This window comes from Salmo salar, chromosome 10 (assembly GCF_965601325.2).
Source record: "Salmo salar chromosome 10, fSalSal1, whole genome shotgun sequence".
In the NCBI taxonomy this organism is placed as follows: Eukaryota; Metazoa; Chordata; class Actinopteri; order Salmoniformes; family Salmonidae; genus Salmo; species Salmo salar.
Window position 1 is genome coordinate 24,927,264 of NC_138300.1, and position 13,169 is coordinate 24,940,432.

The following is a 13,169-nucleotide window of genomic DNA, read 5'->3' on the forward strand; positions in this document are numbered from 1 at the left end:
AACAAGTGATTGTTGAAGGTGAGGAAATGGAGTGTGACAGTGTCCAGCAGTAAACAGTGAGCTGTGCAGCCTAGTGTGTGTGTGAGTGTGTGTGTATTACAGGGTGTAAGTGCATGTGGGGTAGATCTATAGATTCTGTACAGAGATACTGTAGGTAAATACTATAGTTACTGCTGTGCAGATAGATAGTGTAGATAGTGCTGTGTGTTCTCTCCCTGTGCAGGTCTACTGTATGTGGATGTGTGCCAGCCGTACAGTGGTTCTGGTGGAGTGCTTTGGCTCTTGGCTAGCTTCCTCTCAGTCCTCTGTCACCTTGAGTGCCGAGCTGGGCCTGGTCCAGAGACTCCAGGCCAGGCAGGCCTCCCAGAAGGCAGTTTGTTGTGCAGCGTGTATGTGTGTCTGTGGTCCCTCCCCAGCCTCTGCCCTTTGACCACATTAACTCATGTTAACTCCTGCTCTGTTATGGGCTCATCTCTCATACTGCTCTTATCACCTGGAATCAAACATTAAAAGACTGATGTTCGGGAGGCGGGAGGAGGACAGAGAACCAGGTTCATCATAAAGACAAATGAACATGAGGTAAAGGGGGGGGGGGGTGAGTGGAGTGACAGAGAGAGATAGAGAGAGAGTGAGACAGGCTGAGTAGAATGAGAGGGCAGAACAACTGAGATCAAAATGAAAGGACAGACAGAGAAATAAGAGAGAGGGAGAGAGGGGGAGAAACATGTAGGCGAAGACAAAGGAGCAAGTTGATTGATAAAGAGATAGGAAGAGAGCCGGGATATACAGTACAGGAAGACAATAGAGGAGCAGTGTTGGCAGTGTCTTCTTGTCCTATGTGCTTCCTGTGAGTCCCAGGTTGACATATGAAAGAGGAGGTTGTGTTCGTTCAGCTCTGGGCAAACAGGCCATTTTACGAGACGCCTTTGCAATTACCTGTTACCTTGACTGTCCTGTTTTAAGAGCCTGGTGGCCTTGGAGTTACCTGGATACACCTGGAGGAGGGTGATAAAAGAGGCTCAGGACTGGAATAAAACTCCTATCACTGCACTCTAAGAGAGAGGACACTGCTGGCTGGCCCCATCTGTATGCCATGTCTGTACCATGGTCACTGGTGCCCAGAGTTTGTCCTCATCTCAACACAATTAAGCAAGATATAAGAGCTTTCTCTAACTTTTATCAGATTCTAATAGATATATGGTTTAGTTCTCCTTTTCCCTTATATATTTCAGAAGGCTCTTTGCCAATACTAGTGAGAGATAGGAAAATATTTGATGTCCTTAGGATGAGCATTTAACATTCTCACCCCGTGCTCTGACCTTAAGGTGTGTATTTGCATGCGTACGTGTGAATGTGTGTGTGTGTGTGATTTTGCGCATCAGCACAGTGCATCTGTGTGTGTTTGTTCATGGAGCATTTAGTCCCAGTTAGATGGTCATAGCCCCCCCCCCCCCCCCCCCACACACACACACACACACACACTGTGTCATATTAGCAGTGTTTAAGCAGGACTGATCCAGGCCCATTTGACCTCCACCTTCTCCCTGACCTCCAGTTCTCTCCCTGGAGGGACCAAGCTAGGAAGGCTAAGGTGTGTGTGTGTGTGTGTGTGTGTGTGTGTGTGTGTGTGTGTGTGTGTGTGTGTGTGTGTGTGTGTGTGTGTGTGTGTGTGTGTGTGTGTGTGTGTGTGTGTGTGTGTGTGTGTGTGTGTGTGTGTGTGTGTGTATGTGAAAGAGAGAAAGGGTTGTCTCTTGCTGTCTGACTCAAGAGCAAACACTGATGGTCAAACAGACAGCCCCCTCCACCCATTTTCTTGCATGCTCTTTCACTCTCTATCCCCCCTTCACCTCTCCACCCCTACCTCCCATGCTCCTTGGCCGCCTAGCTCGATATAAGCTAAGTGCATCATGTAGTTCTATTGAGAGGCATGTGTGGAATGTACAAGTGGAACATGTATCTGTCAATCAATGGAGCAGACAGAATTGGGCACAAAAAGGTATAACATGAAGATCCCAATGTCCAGTATCATGTGCATTCCCTGCTGGGAGACTGACTGCCTTGAGTGCCTTGACCAACACAACAGGACCTGCCAATCATTTCTCCTATGGACAGTTTACTAGTGATTGGGACACAGAAAGGAAACAGCAGCAGCACAGTGAAGAACACAGTGGACGACCCCCCTGTTCTGTTTATCTGTGTTGTTATTGTTGAGGGTGAACAATGAGGTTCTTAATCAGTGGACCTCTTACCCTGCGCCTTCGCTGGGTCAAATGATGGCTCATGCTGCATTGTGCTTCCCCAATAGAATAAAATATATGTTTATGAAAAGGAGAATTCACCACAAAGGGTATCTTTGGATAAAGTCATATTTGTTTGTATCCCTTTTCCCCCTGGTCTGTGTAGAATGGCTTTCATGTGTGTGTAATTACCATATTTCATTACTGTGTTGGGTGTCACTGTTGGAGCATCAAAGCGATTGGCTCCCCGCATGTGCGGCCACCGCTGCCAGAGAAGTACACAACTATTTTTTTTTTTAAGAATAAATTTGCCTGCGCCTGTTTGTGAGTGCACTCTCCCCCTCAAGCTGCTGTCGATATCAAAGAGAAGCCATTCGGCTGGTGAAGTGCCCCTTGTGCTGAATAATAAAGCAGTGCATCGTCGCAAAAACCTGTGAAACACAACACTCTCACCTTCTCCTCTCCCTCTACCTTGTACACACACTGTCCTTTTCTCCCTCGCTCTCACCTCCTCAAAACACACACTCACATGTCGCAAAACAGTCATCTCAATGGAAACACGGCCATGTTGTAGGGCCAACAGCCACTTCGATAGTGCTTTGAGTTGCCATGTGTATCCATAACATAAATGTATGGAAACAGTCAAAACAATAGGAACAATGTAGTATATAATATACTGTATTTCATTTGTCCCTGTTTCTCTTTGAGTTGGTCTTAGGGCCATGCTTGCACCTGACTATAAACCCATTGAACTCAGTTGTACTGCTACAGTATGGATTAAGCCTGGCAGAGACAAGATTAGTAGTTTCTAGTCATGTCCTATAGTATACTAGGAGTCTTGTTTCCCCATCTGCAGTGTGCCTCAGCATCCTTTATCAGAGGGATTCTCTTTTAGAGGGCAGCTATCTATCCGAGGGCAAGTCCACTTTGTTTTCCAAAGCTTTATTGCTGATGTCTTGACAGAGAAGGCCAGCCATTTGGTTTGGTGGAACATTCACTATCCAGTGGTTAGTTAAGTTGATAGAAATTGTATATTTTCTTACTTTACCTTACTATATACAATTCATCATACTAAATGGATGAAGCATTCCATATATGTATCAGTCACTATTGGTTTAACACCTTTGTGTAAAAGGTGATTGTTAACGGCAATATGTATCAATTGTATGTGTTGTGTTTTAATTGTGCCATAGTTGTAGAATCAAAACCCATCCATTTGATATGCTCTTAGCAGCTCCTGATGCCTTGGCTTCTGGGATTTCTACTATGTACAGGTTCATACAAGGGAAACAATTTGAAATGTGAACATACAATAATTGGTGTGTCTGTCTTTTGTGTATTTTCCTTCCTTTCAATTTATTACCACAACTCACAAACTATAACCTTAATAGAAGCAACATGGTGTTGATTTCTTTTGGTCCTTGATGGAAGACCTTGGACTGGATAACAATTGCTTTCTTATCTCTCTCTTCCATCATGCTGCTTTCAATTGGTTCCTGCAAGCACCTAAAGGTCCTCACAAGGCAAACACACCACTAAGCTTTTTTGTTTGATTTGTAATCCTTTTACCAGAGGTGATTTTTAACAACTTCCTCATCCCCCTCCAGTCAAGTCAACTCAGTCTGGTGCATGATCCATTGCAGCCCACCTCGGCCCTGGGCCCTGGCGAGCCTTAACCTTGGAGCCCCCCCCCCCCTCCCAACCTTCCAGGAAGTGCGTGGAGAGGGGGAGTGGAGCCAAGGGTGGAGGTGTGTGGAGAGGGGGAGTGGGGCCAGGGGTGGAGGTGTGTGGAGAGTGGGAGTGGGGCCAGGGGTGGAGGTGTGTGGAGAAAGCAAGGACCTGCCACATTATATGCTTTAACATGACTGGCAAATCCACCGCGGTTAAACAAACTTAACCTTCATTTGTGAAACGGTGCAAATCAAAGGGCAAAAAACGACTTGTGCTGGTAATTACCGCTGGGGGAGAGCAACAGGGGAAGGAAGGATGGAGGGAGGAGAGAAAGGGGAGCGCCGGGAGATAGAGGGGGAGAATTCAAAAAGAAGGGGAATCATTTAAGGTGAAGAAGAATTTTTAATGAGTTTGCCCAGAAATTGATTTTCAGCTGTAATCTTTTATTTATATGCAGACTGATCTCCCTCCTGGGCAGTATGAGGGTCAGTCCTGTGTGAACTCTGTCAGGACCCCCACTCTGTCAAACAACACCCCAAAGCACAGGGAAAATTGTATTTTAGCAAAGGCAAACATTGTCCTGTCTTGGATTAAGGGGCGAAATAGCTGTTTATTTTTTAAAACTTGTTCCCCTCTCTCCATCATGCCAGAAACTTTGTCTGTAGGAAGTTGAAATTGGAACAAAGTTTAGACAGTTATCATAATTTATTATCCAATGAATATTAATGGGGTTAGAGTGTCATTTGAGCATCTCAATTAGGTGAAGGGGATTTAGTCAGCAAGCAACCACCATCAGAACAACTTGGTATAATGGCTGTGGCAGTTAGGATACTACTTGTGAAGGAGTGGCTTTCACTAGAAGCATCCACACTGTTATACTTGATTTGTATTATAAGGTACTGGGAATTGTACTTTATTGAGTGAGTTGTGATTGTGTTTTGTATCTTTCATGTTGAATCAATTCATAGCAGCTTATTGTGCTACTTCTTTATCTTTCATTTGACAAAAGTGTATGTTTGCTGCCAATTTGAACAGGTGTCTCTCAATAAAAATATTTCCAAACTCAAATGGATTTCAATCTCAAATGGAATGTTACACATTTTCATATTATCCTAGTCTCATAAAGAATGGAATAGATGTATCATCTGGTTTGTGTTTACTATATGGTGAAACACGTTGCAGTCAACCAATGCTCTGTTCGTTAGATTTTTTTAAACTATTATGATATCGATTAAGAATCCATATTTTGGAATAGATATGAAGCCTATCTGTGCTCCAATATCTATCCATATGCCTCAATATTTCATCATGATAAACACATTCAGCATTGATAAACAACATTCAACACATTCAACAATAATGTCTGTTATTACTCGGACTTGTTCCCATGTATTAGCATACCCATATTTCCAGTAAATACAGGACGACATGGGTCTAGTATGTTGGGTTTCCGTCCTATAACAGATGGCTGCAGTGCAAGGCTCTGTTAGGTGAATTAAAAGCAGCCGGTGTACAGGACTAGAGGAATATCCAGCAACAACATGCATGAGTCATATGGGTCAACGTGGACTTCGGGAATGACTGAATGTGTGACAATAACTAAATGAAAATTATAATGAATGAATGAATAAATAAATAACATGTTTCATATAAATAGACAGGCTTTGCCTAGATAAGGGTTGAGGCTATGCATAATATTATACTGTCCCATTGAAATAAGAACGTTTTAATCACCGTTGTGTATTTTGTAGGTGAAACGGTGCTCCCACAATTCAGAAAATGAACTAACCTCTCTTTTCCTTGCATAGGCCTATACTGTATGATGATTGCTCACATTAGGCAATATTAGTCAGAAACCTGTCACATGGAATTGACAGTTTGAACAAAGAAACAAAGACATAACGATCCTTTTGTTTTATTCTGCACAAAAAAAACTGATTTTAACAAATCAAATACCAAAGGTAAAAGTACATCTAAAGAGCGGTAGCCTACTCTGGTAGATGCAGTGTGGAATAGGACTACACTGTAAAACATGTTTTAATACTCTTTGGATCAAACAAAAAAAATATCGTCAACTGGTTACAAGTCAATGAGTTTCGTTTTCTCAACTGGAAAAAAGTATAATAGTTTTTTAACCAGTCTGCCAACAATAACCAAATTAATTTAACCACTGAAATTGTGTTTCGATTTTTAAATCAAATGAGACGTCTAAATAAATAAAGGCATAGCCCTATTGTGAGATCTACACTGAATCTGATTAGATAAAATAACATGACTCCAGTGAAAATACGACAATCCTAGTTTCTAGTTTTAAAGTGCTATGTATATATATATATATACATATATATATATACATAGCACTTTGAAAACTAGAAACTAGGATTGTTGTATTTTCACTGGAGTCATCTTATTATATATATATATATATATATATATATATATATATATATATATATATATATATATATATATATATATATATATATATATATAAACTAATCACTTAGCTTTGTTTGAGTTCTTTGAATAGTCAACTCACTGTCACCATCGCCACCTGTTGTAGACTAGCCTGCTGCAGAAAAATAACATATTGTGCTAAAGCCTACACTGTTGGAAATTCCACATAATATATATAATACGGTGACTACATAAAAGCTAACCAGAGCGTTGCTGAAAGTGGTGGGAGCAGCAGAAGTGTCCATGACCATGGAGTCTTAATTGGTTTCATATTGGCGCTTGAGCGTTTTGTGATTTTATTTTTTTGTTTAAGCCGCTGTTGCCACCTGGTGGTGAAAGTGGAAGCATGCCGTGTAACTTGATGACAACGCCTGCATTCCAATTGGAACCAGTAGAGGGCAGTGAATTCACTTCTTGGAGAATTCCCCTTTACGTTTTCTGTAGGTCAAAGCTTACCTTTACATTAGCGCACCGTGCTTGAAATGGAACTGGCATTAGTATCGACATGCAGGCCTAGAGAAATAGGAACTCCAAGAAACTTGAGTGAATTTCCAAAAGTTTATTTTTCTAGGAATCATCAAATGCAAGAAAATATACTCTTCGAGAAATAATAAATATACAATATTTCTTTATGAACAAAATGCACAATTTACAAAAACGTCCAATGTGTGCTCCACGTCCTATGTCTTTAAGATATCAGACCTTATTACAGAGTTATAGCTGTTGTTATAGTGATTAGTATGTCTATTCTCATCATTAATATCAATATTATTCATAATAATAACATTTATTATTATTATTTATCATATTGCTTTCTTGTGATTTTAAGACTTGGCCTCTACAACTGACAACTTCATAATATGGATGTCGTATATACAGTATCTTCCATTAGTTTTCTGATAGAGACCGTTTATCTATTTGTCATGGTTGAAAGTTATTCCACACAGTGTGAGTTTAAATAACTCTTCACAGACTGATCCTGCTCCCTTCACAGAAGCCTGAAGATGGACAGCTCTGTCTCAGAAGTCCTTGGTGTGTCTGTCTGTTGTCCTCTACCCTCATATCCATGTCTACATGTTCTATGTTCTATGTTCCATGCCCATAGCAGTTTATTTCCACCTCCAGTTCCCATTTGCAGAATCTTTATATGTAGATCTTTGTATTTTCTAGGGTTGTTGGCACATAACAGTGCTCAGGTATAGAGACAGTGTGAGTTGTTGTCTGTGGAGAGAGCTCCACCATGTGGTCAGGAGGTGAACAGCAGGTGCGAGGTTAGTAACGTTAGTAGGCAGGTGAGGGCGTGGGTGGTGCCGATGGTGTACTCGGCTGAGCTGGGGGTGGGCAGCGCTGAGGGTGAGGCCTGGCTGGGTGGTTCCACTGGAGGGTAGAGGCCTGTCCTCCTCCTCTGCTCCTGGTGGGTGAGGAGAGGCTCCACCGTCACATAGCCATTGGTTATCCTCACATTAGGCTGAGGAGTTGTGGTGCTGGAGGGTGAGAGAACAAGATCAGTCAGGTTAACAGGAACACTGTGGTAGAGCTTGTTAAGGTCTCTTGCTGTGTGAGTGTCCATCATGTCCTATGAGTGTGCAGTTGCACTGTCTGCTACTCTTCATTTGATGCTATTTTCTGTTGTCATTGAATGGTTTCAATAAATACCTAGAGACAGTGTGTGTATTGGTTCTCTTCTTCTCTCACCCGTCACCGATGCGGACCCACAGGTCACTGAAGAGGCGTGGGCGGCCATGGCTGCGGTGGGCCTTCCGGGGGCGCTTGTGTCTCCCAAACTCCTCTAGCTGGCTCAGGCTGTCTGGCAGCAGCATGTGGGGTAGCTCCTCATCCTCCAGCTCCTCCAAACCATCCAGGCTACCATCCAGGTCTGAGGGGCTGGTCACCCAGTCATAGGGAGAAGTTGTACCCGCATCGGAGCCCCCATCGCTGGGGTTTTCTGTTGGTTCTCTGTGGAACAGAACACTATATGCTTATTAAATATCATAGCACTATGGTATAGACCTGGCTATATGTTCACTCATCACTAGAATAGATTAAAGATAACAGAACAATGTTGGTGAGCAGTTTAAGCATATTATGTCAGATATTTTAGGCAGGTTCTCCTTGTATGCTGTGTGTGAATGTGTAATGGTGTGTGGTTTAAGGTGACCTGTCCACCACGGTGCTCTCTAGTCTATCTATATGGTGCAAAGGGTTTTGAACTTCAAACAGGGACATAATGCCCTCTGTGCTTGTAAAAAGTTGACTAAGTGTCTAAACAAGCCACAAGGGAGGAAGCTGTAACCCATGTGGAGGCTTGTCTGAGTGACATCTGCCCCAACCACCCTGACAACTCAATACCTTAGAAATTCCTCCTTACCATATTCATTTCATTGAAGTAGTCACTAATGTAACGGTCGGATAGGTGAAAGTAAGGGTTCTATTACATTGCTTTGATCAACACAATCATGTGCGAGCAGGAAAGGAGGAAGTTAGAATAGATTTCAAAAGTATTGAAACACGGCCCTACACTAATCCACAAGGAGTTCATTCCTTACCTGTCCTTCCCTATCTGGTTACCGGTAGTTGCCTGTAGGCACAGATATAGGATCAGAAAACCCCAAACCCCATATACCTCAACATCTAGAGGAAACTTCTTCCTACTATGTATATGAAGGGTCATATTGCTTTCCCATCAGTAAACACCCTGGAGGTTTGACATCATAATGAGGCCCCAGGTCCAGACAACACAGTGCTCAGTTCTGTGTTTGCCAGTGTTACACTGACTACAGTGGCTTGCTGCTATAGCCACTCTACACTGACTCACTTTTTCCTTCTGTCATAATATCTCTATTGAGCAGAGAACACGTGATGCCTCTGGGTTCAGAGACCCAGTTTTGAGGTTTACACTTGATAAACACCCGACAAGCTTCCTGATGTATTGTGTTGTTGTGTCACCTCATATCAGAGAGCACAACATGCTTTGAGGGGTTTTGTGTTTTTGTGTTAAGACCACAATCAGTCCACTTGTCAGTTTTTGAAACAGAACTGCTGTGCCCTTCAGCTCGGCTGGGGCTGGGCCTGGGCCTGCTCTGTGTATGAGCCAGGAAGGAACGGTTTGGTTACAGCTGGAATTTGCAGTGGGGAAGTGAGTTTGTAAAAGCAGTGGCTGGATGGGAGGTTTTACTGTAGCTCTGTTTTATGCGATTTCCCTTGTTGTTCCTAATTGTTCCATTTTCACCCTGGTTCATGTGAGTCTTGTAACCATTAGCGCTGCTATTTTAATGGGCCCAACCTGCTCGGCCCTTGGATCAACCCCCCCCCCCCCAAGTCCTCCTGCTGCTGCCTGCCTGTTCAGGGTGGGAGAGTTCACGGGAGACTGGGGGCTGGTTTGTGTGAGGAGATGCAGCACCCCTCTCCAGGAGGCAAATGGTTGAGGCCTTTCTATGAGGTAGCCATGCCAAGGGGTAGCAAGGAGCAGGCTGGCCCACCTCTCACAGCTGGCAGGGTGAGGGAGTGAGGGTTGGAGGAATCAAAGGATTCCTACTTAGCTGAGTTCTGGTTGTAATGGTGTACTACATATACTGAAACATGTGTGCTACATTTAGCACATCTGTGGGGGTCAATTAGTACATGTAATGTGTTTCTGCTCTGGAGTGAACATGGTTGATGTGGGATTGTAAAGTTATGGACTAACTTGTGACTGTGTTTGTGAGAGGGTTCTTATGAATTAGTGCTCAATGCCCATACACACATGTATCAATCTGTGTGTTTGTGTTAGTGTGTAAACAACACTGTAGTCTGTGTGTGTATGTATTTGGGTTGTAGCCCTGCTGCGTGGCGGGGTGTGTCTCTGTACTCACTCTGGGATTGGTTCCTGGTAGTGTGATGGTGTGTGCACCACCTCATAGCCCTCCTGTCTCAGGATGTCCAACACACTGTGGTTCCCCAGGAAGTGACCTAACAGGAAACACAACAGGTCAGTTCACATCTCAGATAGGGCCCAGAGCTTTTCCTGATCAGGCAATGTGGTCCAGAAAATGTCTTCTCTTTAGTAATGATGACAGATGGTTACATGATAGTCTCTAGTCTGAATCAGAGGTCTGAGGAGACATGATAGTCTCTAGTCTGAATCAGAGGTCTGAAGAGACATGATAGTCTCTAGTCTGAATCAGAGGTCTGAGGAGACATGATAGTCTCTAGTCTGAATCAGAGGTCTGAGGAGACATGATAGTCTCTAGTCTGAATCAGAGGTCTGAGGAGACATGATAGTCTCTAGTCTGAATCAGAGGTCTGAGGAGACATGATCGTTTCTAGTCTGAATCAGAGGTCTGAGGAGACATGATCGTTTCTAGTCTGAATCAGAGGTCTGAGAAGACAGGGCAGAGCCTGTTATGGTGGCAGTGAGACCATCCTTAGTTCCTAACACATATTGGCCCTTGATCATTCACTACACTTGTTCCTAATGACCCCATATTGTAGTGCACTCTGCTCCTGGCCCCCTTCCCCAAACCCCCCTGTGTGTATATATATGTGTGTGTGTGTGTGTGTGTGTGTGTGTGTGTGTGTGTGTGTGTGTGTGTGTGTGTGTGTGTGTGTGTGTGTGTGTGTGTGTGTGTGTGTGTGTGTGTGTGTGTGACATCAAACAGACATGCCCCAGCCCCACTCTGATGAAAGCTGTTTTATTCCTCTCTACAGTTGATAATCCCAGGTGTCACTCAACCCAGCAATAAGGCCTAATGCTCTCTGACATCACCCCCTCAGCACGCTCCTCCAGCTTATTAACAGCACGCTGACAATCTTCAAGCTCCCTAGCTCGCCAGCTTTTTCAGACCCTCTATTTTATTATTATGATTTTTCTGATCATTCCTGAAGGAGAAAAAAGCGGTACTACACTTTCTTGGCGGCGGAGTTCAAAGGCTGCGTTGGGATTGGCATGATGAGAGAGGAGAGGCTACCGCAGAGTGTCGGCCAGATCACAGCACTCTCCCTCCCCCACACCAGGCCCCTCCAGAGGAGAGAGAGGAGAGAGGAGAGAGGAGGGAGGTGGGGGGATGTCGCAGGAAGGCCAAGAAGATCATCAGGGACTTCAGCCACCCGAGCCACGGCCTGTTCTCCCCGCTTCCATCAGTCAGACGCGGGCAGTACAGGAGCATCATGGCTAAAACTAACAGACTGACCAATAACTTCTACACCCAGATCATCAGGCTGCTGAATAGCCACCACCCCGATGGACATTCAATATGGACATTCGATGGACACTACTCCTACCCCCCTCCACTCTGCCTTTCTACTCCTCTCCTCCTCTCTCCTGTCCTCTCCTGTCCCCTCCACAGCTGAAGGCTGCTCCCAGAATGGACGCTGACAGCTTCAATGACCCTCCTGTCTGTGTAAAGCAGATATTTCATTCATTTCAGCTATGAAGCCCTTTTGCGGTCAGTGAAAAAAAGCCCTGTGTATTCCTCCTGTGAGGTCAAGCTGTCTGATGTGTCTTGTTTATTTTGTCTCTGTTTGATGTCATACATAAACAGTCTGAACCGAGTTCTTACTGAGGCGTACGGTTACCACAGGCAGAGGAAGTCATTTAGTCTGGTCCGGGGTATGTGTGGGATGAATTAGAAGTGTGTGTGTGTGTGTGTGTGTGTGGTCATCTCTCTTCCTGGCCACCAGACAGCCACAGAGTTAAGGACTGTAGCCAGCAACACACACCTGCTACAGGGGGCCAAGTGTACCCTCCTGTCTGTCTGGTCTGTCTCTCTCAGAGGGAATGTTTCTGACTCTAGAGACCATTAGAGGAGCTAGAAAATACATTTCTGATATCTTGCATTCTTCTCTCTTTCTTGATTTGTCAGGGTGCTTTCACGGATCCCCTGTATGAGCCTGGAGCTTTAGGTACCCTGATCCACGCTATAAAGCATGTGTGAAACGCAAACGAACCCAGGCTGAAACGAACCCAGGCTGAAACGAACCCAGGCTGAAACGAACCCAGGCTTAAACGAACCCAGGCTGAAACGAACCCAGGCTGAAACGAATCCTGGACCTGTGTGAGTAACGGTTCCAAAATCCAGGACAAGAGTACCAGGTATTGTGACGCGGCAGTGCGAGTTGCGCTGTAAACTAGCTAGCTTGCTAACGTTATGTAGAATGTGCATCTCTCAAATCACACCCTGAAACAGTTATTTACAGGTCTTGTAAAAGCAAAACATAGTTTGTAGAATAAAAATAAAAAATGCTCCAGGAAACCGAACGAGGGTTCCAAATTTCATATGTAAAAACGCACTCAATCCCTCACCCACACCCAAAAAACCCACACACGCAAACAAACATTCAAACACACCTGCAACACACACAAACACACACAGTCAATAGCCACATATTCAGCCTCTTTCTCTCCCCATCCCTCTCTCCTCTATAGTAGTGTGTGTCTGGTTGCCACCCAGGCTGAGGGCTTTGTGGGCCAGACTCCAGCCGTGTCAGCACCTCATTCCTCCCTCAGCCCATCCTCGCCTTGCTCCACTCCTCCCTCCATCCCTCCCTCTACCCATCCCTGCACCCTGTCAATATAGTCAAGCGACGCTGAATGGTGAGTGGACATAGGGATAATCCCTCTACTATAGAGAGTGATGTGGATAGGGACAGGCAAGTGGAAGAGGGAGGCTGTACCAGCGTAAGAAGAAGGGATCCATGCTCTCAGAGCATGGGCAGGCAGGCTGGCTGGTGGACACCTGAGGTGGAGGAGGGGGACGATGGCGTAGACCTCTACACACAGAACACATGCTGGCCGCTGTTACTATGCTGCAAACAAACACAAGCTGT

General features: G+C 44.5%; 1 protein-coding gene across 1 annotated transcript in view; it reads right to left on the reverse strand.

Moving 5' to 3' along the window:
* Positions 1-6,909: 6,909 nt before the first annotated feature.
* trabd2b (TraB domain containing 2B) overlaps positions 6,910-13,169 on the reverse strand; it is a 102,436-nt gene continuing 96,176 nt past the window's right edge. The window contains exons 5-7 of the mRNA XM_014216488.3: positions 10,217-10,313; positions 8,061-8,321; positions 6,910-7,849 (exon numbers count right to left, since the gene is read on the reverse strand). Of these exons, the coding sequence (XP_014071963.1) occupies positions 7,612-7,849; positions 8,061-8,321; positions 10,217-10,313 (596 nt within the window). The 3' untranslated portion in view covers positions 6,910-7,611. The remainder of the gene's footprint in view (positions 7,850-8,060; positions 8,322-10,216; positions 10,314-13,169) is intronic.